The sequence below is a fragment of the Salvelinus sp. IW2-2015 genome, linkage group LG23 (assembly GCF_002910315.2).
Source record: "Salvelinus sp. IW2-2015 linkage group LG23, ASM291031v2, whole genome shotgun sequence".
In the NCBI taxonomy this organism is placed as follows: domain Eukaryota; kingdom Metazoa; phylum Chordata; class Actinopteri; order Salmoniformes; family Salmonidae; genus Salvelinus; species Salvelinus sp. IW2-2015.
Window position 1 is genome coordinate 5,595,725 of NC_036863.1, and position 7,885 is coordinate 5,603,609.

Below are 7,885 nucleotides of genomic sequence, written 5' to 3' on the forward strand. Positions count from 1 at the left end.
TCTCTTTCTTCTCTCTTTCTCTCTCTTTTTTCTCCTTCTCTCTTCTCTCTCTCTTTCTCTCTCTGTGTGGCAATCACTTCTGTGGTTCCATCATAGTCCTGTCTCTGCGGGTAATTTGAAACATTGACAAGAAGACATCCATGTGATTATTCTGCCACATGGCTTTGTTTCTTTGTAATCTTTAGCAGAACAGGAGCATTCTCAGACCTTTGTCCAACATGTTGAACTAGTCCACTCTTGCCTACAGTCACCCATGGGAAGATCCGTGGAGTCGTATGACAAGCTGTCGGTGAGAGAGAGTAGATGTGATGTTAATGTGATGTTACATGTGTTTGATCTCATCTCAGGCGCTTCGGCTTCCCTCGGTGGCTCAGTCAAACTATCCCATAGCTCCCAAAATACTAGACTGTGCTCTTCAGAGGTACTTCTACATCTCACAATGGATCTCTTGAAGTTTTAAAGTGCAGATTTGCAGAGGCCCCACCCCCACTGTGACACTGTCGTCTTTGGGCCTAACTTATTCTCCTCTGTCTGTCTGTGTGATATATGGGGAACAGGACTCTCCTGGCCATTCAGACGCATCATACACTGATTAGTGGGCGGCACCTTCTTTCTTTTCTCGTTTCTAAAAATATGTTTGTCAGGAGAGGAGGCCATTAATCTGCTCTATTGTGCAGATTTTTCTGATGCTCTCCGCTGATTTAACACCCCTTCCTTCCCACAAGGCACAAGGCTTCGCTGGCAAATCACTTCGCTGAGCCTTTCTTTCTGTGTGGCAATCACTTCTGTGGTTCCATCATAGTCTGCTTCTCTGCGGGTAATTTGAAACATTGACAAGAAGACATCCATGTGATTATTCTGCCACATGGCTTTGTTTCTTTGTAATCTTTAGCAGGACAGGAGCATTCTCAGACCTTTGTCCAACATGTTGAACTAGTCCACTCTTGCCTACAGTCACCCATGGGAAGATCCGTGGAGTCGTATGACAAGCTGTCGGTGAGAGAGAGTAGATGTGATGTTAATGTGATGTTACATGTGTTTGATCTCATCTCAGGCGCTTCGGCTTCCCTCGGTGGCTCAGTCAAACTATCCCATAGCTCCCCAAAATACTAGACTGTCTCTTCAGAGGTACTTCTACATCTCACAATGGATCTCTTGAAGTTTTAAAGTGCAGATTTGCAGAGGCCCCACCCCCACTGTGACACTGTCGTCTTTGGGCCTAACTTATTCTCCTCTGTCTGTCTGTGTGATATATGGGGAACAGGACTCTCCTGGCCATTCAGACGCATCATACACTGATTAGTGGGCGGCACCTTCTTTCCTTTTCTCGTTTMTAAAAATATGTTTGTCAGGAGAGGAGGCCATTAATCTGCTCTATTGTGCAGATTTTTCTGATGCTCTCCGCTGAATTTACACCCCTTCCTTCCCCACAAGGCACAAGGCTTCGCTGGCAAATCACTTCGCTGAGCCTTTCTTTCAAAAATCTATGCATCTTAGAGTAGAAATACACTATAGCAGTGCCCCCTGAGGGAATGATGTCAGACAGCCAATCTGCAGCTCTGTAATRTCTATACAAAACTGTGACAGACCAGACACCGACAAAGTCATTCTACCTGAGCCTCTGTGGAGAGGACAGGGACGTGACTTTTCTCGGAAGGAAGCAAACCCCCCTCCGTGCTGCACTTAAATCAAATCAAATCAATTAGGGTGGGAAGTTTTATTTTTTACAGATACCCTCTCTGGTTCTGAAGTCATTGACATGTTGTCCTTCAACTGCAACAAGCCCCCTTCCATCCTGCACTAAGGGTTGGCTAGGGGGTTCACAGATACCCTTTACGGCCCTAAAGTCAATTATGCTTCAAGTTGCCTCAGCATCAACTGAGTCGTATGTAGACACGCTGGAGTCTGTTCAATCAATCCCCATTCACAGGATAAAGCACCACCTCCCTTTAATTGAAGTGGGGCCTTGGGGGAGGAAGGTCRTCCGCAGACAACCTCACTACTGTTTAGTTGAATGCCAGCCCATGATTGGTCTTATTCATGGAGAAAGCGAAGGCTTGGATGCACAAATACACCGTTCACTTTCTTTGACATGTAACAGTAGAATGTATGGATTGCTAAAGTAAATTACTGCACTGAACTCAGAACCTTTAGGTAGGAAACTTCTCTAGAAACAAACGGCCTATTGGCGGTGAGGGTGAGGGTAGGCAACAACACATCTGTCACGCTGACCCTCAAAACAGGGGCACCTCAGGAGTGTGTGCTTAGTCACCTCCAGTACTCTCTGTTCACCCACGACTGCATGGCCACACACAACTCTGATACCGTCATTAAGTTTGCCGACAACACGACAGTGGTAGGCCTGATCACCGACAACACGACAGTGGTAGGCCTGATCACCGACAACACGACAGTGGTAGGTAGGCCTGATCACCGACAACACGACAGNGGTAGGCCTGATCACCGACAACACGACAGTGGTAGGTAGGCCTGATCACCGACAACACAACAGTGGTAGGCCTGATCACCGACAACACGACAGTGGTAGGCCTGATCACCGACAACACGACAGTGGTAGGCCTGATCACCGACAACACGACAATGCCTCTTCCCCCTCCGGAGGCTGACAAGCCATGTCATAATTCTGACAATGAACAGCTTCTACCCAAAGCCATGAGACTGCTAAATAGTTAGTTAAATAGTTAACAATAATAGCTACACAGACTATCTACATTGACCCTTTGTGCACAAACTTTTTTGTCTCATCACATACGCTGCTGCTACTGTTTACAGTCTTTCACTTAATTCCTAGTTATATTTACATATCTACCTCGATTACCTCGTACCCCTGCACATCGACTCGGTACTGCTACCTCTAGTATATAGCCTAGTTATTACTACTAATTGACTTGGTACTGGTACCCCTTGTATATAGCCTAGTTATCATTACACATTGTGTATCTATTATTACTTGTATTATTACATGTTTTACTTTTCTATTATTGCTCTATTTTCTTTCTCTCTGCATTGTTGGGAAGTAAGTAAGCATTTCAATGTTAGTCCACACCTGTTGTTTACGAAGCATGTGAGGAATAAAATGTTGTAAAGTTGCGTCTGGTCTGTGTATATTTTCTTGGAGGAATGCTCAAGGCTAGGTAAGCAAGAGAAGGCTTGAGTGAAATAGTTTTCGCTCTAATTATTTTACAATGCCATAGACTCATTAGAAAGTACAGATCCCAGTGGGAGTCCCGTCATGTACCATCAATGGAGAATAGTGGAATGGCTTCTCAAATGGGAGTGGAATGGGCTCGGTGCTGATGTGTGGGTGGGTGGAAAGATGGATGGTGGATGGGTGGGTGGAAGGATGGATGGATGGATGGATGGATGGATGGATGGATGGATGGATGGATGGATGGATGGATGGATGGATGGATGGATGGATGGATGGATGGATGGATGGATGGATGGATGGATGGATGGATGGATGGATGGATGGATGGATGGATGGATTGGTGGATGGGTGGATGGATGGATGGATGGATGGATGGATGGATGGATGGATGGATGGATGGATGGATGGATGGATGGATGGATGGATGGATGGATGGATGGATGGATGGATGGATGGATGGATGAGTGGATGGGCTCAGACTGCACACACCTGACAGGCCTTTTACTTTGGATGGAACGGACCAACCAGAGTGTGTTGAAGTGGTGTTTCCATCGCTAGCCACTAATGAATTGCCTTTTCTGGGAATTAATTTGTGCCTAGAATAATGAGTGGTGTAAGCCCTGTCTCTTATACACATCTAGATGTGTATAAGAGACAGGTGTAAGCCCGCCGGCACTGTATGTTTCATAAGCGATATTCTTTTGCCATCTGTGAGCCTTGAAGACCTTTGTGATGGTTGACTGAGAAACTTTCACTCTCCTCTTTTATTACAAGCCTCACACTGAATGTGAATAGAACTCCTTCACCTCTTGGATATTGGCAACCAAGGTAATTGTGTTGAATGAATATAATGCTATGTCATAGGCTGACAATTTTCTTCTTCTTTTCTCTTTCACCTCCTCCTCCTCTTCCTCCTCCACAACTTCCATATCTTACTTCACCTCCTCCACATCCTTTTTAACCTCCTCCCCCTCCCCGTCCTCCTCCTCCTCCTCCACAACCTCCTCCTCCTCCACAACCTCCTCCTCCTCCTCCTCCACAACCTCCTCCTCCACCTCTTACTTCTCAACCACCTCCTCCTCTCCCTCCTCCTCCACCTCTTCCTTATCCATGCCCCCCACCACCTCCCCCCCCTCCCCCTCCTCCCTCCCCCTCCTCTCCTGTAGGTACTCATTCCAAGACGAGGAGGACATGTTCATGGTAGTGGACCTGTTGCTGGGAGGAGACCTACGCTATCACCTCCAGCAGAATGTACACTTCTCAGAGAACACTGTCAAGCTGTACATCTGTGAGATCGCCCTGGCGCTGGGCTACCTCCGCAGCAAACGCATCATCCACAGGTGAGTGAGAGAGAAACCTCCCTCATCTTCATCATCACGTCATTGTCATCCACAGCTAAGAGAGACAGATCAGAGCTGACCGGTACTCACAGTTGCCACAGCCCTTAGAGGACGTACTCTCCTCCAATGGCCCTTCAATGTTCAATCTCCATCTATAGGCCCAGAAACATAGATACCTTATTCACTGTTGGAATGCACACCAGTATGTGCTGCCATGCCAAAGCTTCAGACATCCACTGTCAACAAGCCAACATACAGAGACGGCTACCACCCAAAAGCATCACTCAAATTATTTTACGTAACTGTCAAAGAATTTGACTATCCTGTCATTCATTGTGACAAATTGGACTGACCTGAAAGACCTTTGATTGTACTTTGGTGTGAGCCACCACACACAGATCAGATCAGCCTGGAGAGAGAGAGGGGTTGACTTGATGATAAGTCAAGATACACGTAACACGCCACACACATGCCAGGCGGAGACCTTCCTCAGGTTGGATGATCGCCCTCCACCTCTGTGCAGAGCAACAGCATGATAATTATGGAGAAAGGCCTTTTCAGACCTGGACAAATGGGAGGCTTCAGGGTTCCAGAGTGCTAATTAATTACATGCAGGATAACAAATGACATCATTTAGTAGGAGGACTTACTGCTTTTCTATCTATCCATGCTGAAACCGCTGTGAGCAAATGCAGGTAACTGCCAAAATAAAGGAAACACCAACATAGTGTCTTAATAGGGCGTTGGGCCACCACAAGCCACCAGAACAGCTTCAATGAGCCTTGGCATAGATTCTACAAGTGTCTTGAACTCTACTGGAGGGATGGGACACCATTGTTCCATAAGAAATTCCATAATTTGGTGTTTTGTTGATGGAGGTGGAAAATGCTGTCTCCTATAAGTGTTCAGTTGGGTTGAGATCTGGTGACTGAGACATACACACACACCAGTGGAGGCTGCTGAGGGGAGGACGGCTCATAATAATGGCTGGAAAGGAGTGAATGGAAACCATGTTTTTGATGTTGTTGATACCTTTCCACTTATTAATCTCCAGCCATTACCACGTGCCAGTCCTCCCCAATTAAAGTGCCACCTACCTCCAGTGACACACACACACCCTTTAAACCCACAATGCACATTTGAGACCCCTCTTTCAAAGTCACTGAGATCTCTTCTTCTACCCATGGTAGCCAAAATAGTGGGCAACTGGGCATTTTATGCATGACCCTAAGCATGATGGGATCTTAATTTCTTAATTAACTTAGGAACCACACCTGTGTGGAAGCAGCTGCTTTCAATATACTTTGTATCCCTCATTTACTCAAGTGTTTCCTTTATTTTGCCAGTTACCTGTAGATCGGATTTGTCATTTCTCAATACATTCCTCATTAATCGATTCAATGGGAATATTTTATATTTCTGTCATTCCATTCCAACAAAAAAACATCCCCATAGATAAGCAGGTGTTTGGGGGATGTTTAGATTAAATCAACCGCTTTCAATCTGCATTTATTACGGGGAAAGGAAGAGGCTGGTATTCAAATGTTCATCTCATCTGTATGTAAATTGAATAGATCATTTGATTGGGAGGCTGTGTGATCACTGTAGCACTCTGAGTGGGTGCACATATTCAGTGTGTGTGCACTTGTGTTGTTGGTGTGTGCGTGCGGGTGTGTGTATGTTTGTGCATGTATCTGCTGATGATACCCTGGCCTTGAGCAGAATCTCTATCCAGTATACAGAATCCTATGACTCATGACTGATGATTCATAATGACAATGTTGATGACGACATTGCAATCATACACTGATACAGCCTGTCCTCAGAGCCAAACGAAACATATTTTACGTATTTCTGAGCACCTTCAAGACATATAACCCCTACTAATGGTCTAGTCTAGTTACTTTAGACCAGGGATGGGCAACTGGCGTCCAACGCGGATCAATTTCCCAAAAAAGGCCGAAAGGGGTCTTAGGGGGTGCCAAAACCAGCTCGTCGAGCTTTCACGCCCTGGCTGGCTCGAGAGGTTTCCTTGCCTCGGTTGGCTCGGCGGCTTCCCATCCCACGTCACTCTCCACCGGATCATCGGGCTCCCTCRCTGCAGCAGGATCGACAGGCGTCTTGCCTCAGTCGGATTGTGTGGCTTCCATGCCTCAGCCGGCTCGCCAGGCTCTCACGCTCCTGCCGGTTCGTTGGGCTCCCATGCCCCAACTGGCTTGCCCAGCGCCCATGTCTCGGCCGGTTCGCCAGGGTGGGACKCCGGGTGGTGCCCCAAGAGGGGGGTATACTGTTACATCTGCTCCCGCTCTTCCCCCCCTGGCGCTTGACGGCGCCAGGTTGCCCTGCATCACGTACACCTTCCATCCACTGAGCACACCTGCCTTCCCTCGTCACACGCACTAGCGATATTGGACTCACCTGGACTCACTCATCTGTTTATTTCCTCCCCTATATTTGTCAGTTCCCTTGCTTTGTTCCCCGCTGCTGCATTAATTGTTTTTTGTCTTTGTTACCCTTGTGCTGACGCTGTTCCTGTCTCGTTCCATGTTCCATATTAAATGTTTGACTCCCCGTACCTGCTTCGTCCCTCCAGCGTCATCCCATGTGACAAGAATTGCATGAATTTTTGTTATAAAATTGCAAACATTTCTCTCCACCCTATGGCACAATGTGCAGAATTACAGGAAATGGCCTATTAAAACTGCACATTTTTCTCTCCGTCCCATGGCAATGTGAGTAGAATTGCATGAAATGAATTATACAATTTTTAAATATTTTCTCTGCCCCATGTCAAAATGTTTAGCTTTGCAGCAAACTTGCTTTAACACTGCAGTATTTTCTCTCTGCCCCATGACAAAATGTGTGGAATTACAGGAAATGAACTCCAAAACTTCAATTTTTTCTCTCTGCTGTCAAGAAGTAGGCCACTACTGTCATGCCCTGGCCATAGAGAGGGTTTTAGTCTCTATTTTGGATAGGCCAGGGTGTGATTAGGGTGGGCATTCTATGTGTTATATTTCTATGTTTTGGCCGGGTATGGTTCTCAATCAGGGACAGCTGTCTATCGTTGTCTCTGATTGGGAATCATACTTAGGCAGCCTTTTTTCCTTTGTATTTTGTGGGTAGTTATCTTTTGTTAGTGACACTATAGCCCTAGTAAGCTTCACGGTCGTTTCTTTGTTTCTTGTTTTGTTGGCGACATTTACATAAATAAAGGAAAATGTACGTTCACCTCGCTGCACCTTGGTCCGGTCATTTCCACCTAGACGACGGTCGTGACAACTAAAATGTTTTGCTTGGAAGGTTGCCCCACCCCCTTCAAAGTTGCCCATCCCTGCTAGACGGAAACGAAAGTAGGGAGGTTGGTCGGGGA

The 7,885-nt window shown here is 46.4% G+C and overlaps 1 protein-coding gene across 1 annotated transcript in view; it reads left to right on the top strand.

Moving 5' to 3' along the window:
- Positions 1 to 6,915, top strand: part of LOC111950473 (protein kinase 2-like) — a 38,108-nt gene extending 31,193 nt beyond the window's left edge. The window contains exons 5-6 of the mRNA XM_070434290.1: positions 4,339 to 4,512; positions 6,471 to 6,915. Coding sequence (XP_070290391.1) covers positions 4,339 to 4,512; positions 6,471 to 6,915 — 619 coding nt within the window. The remainder of the gene's footprint in view (positions 1 to 4,338; positions 4,513 to 6,470) is intronic.
- The last annotated feature ends 970 nt before the right edge of the window (positions 6,916 to 7,885 follow it).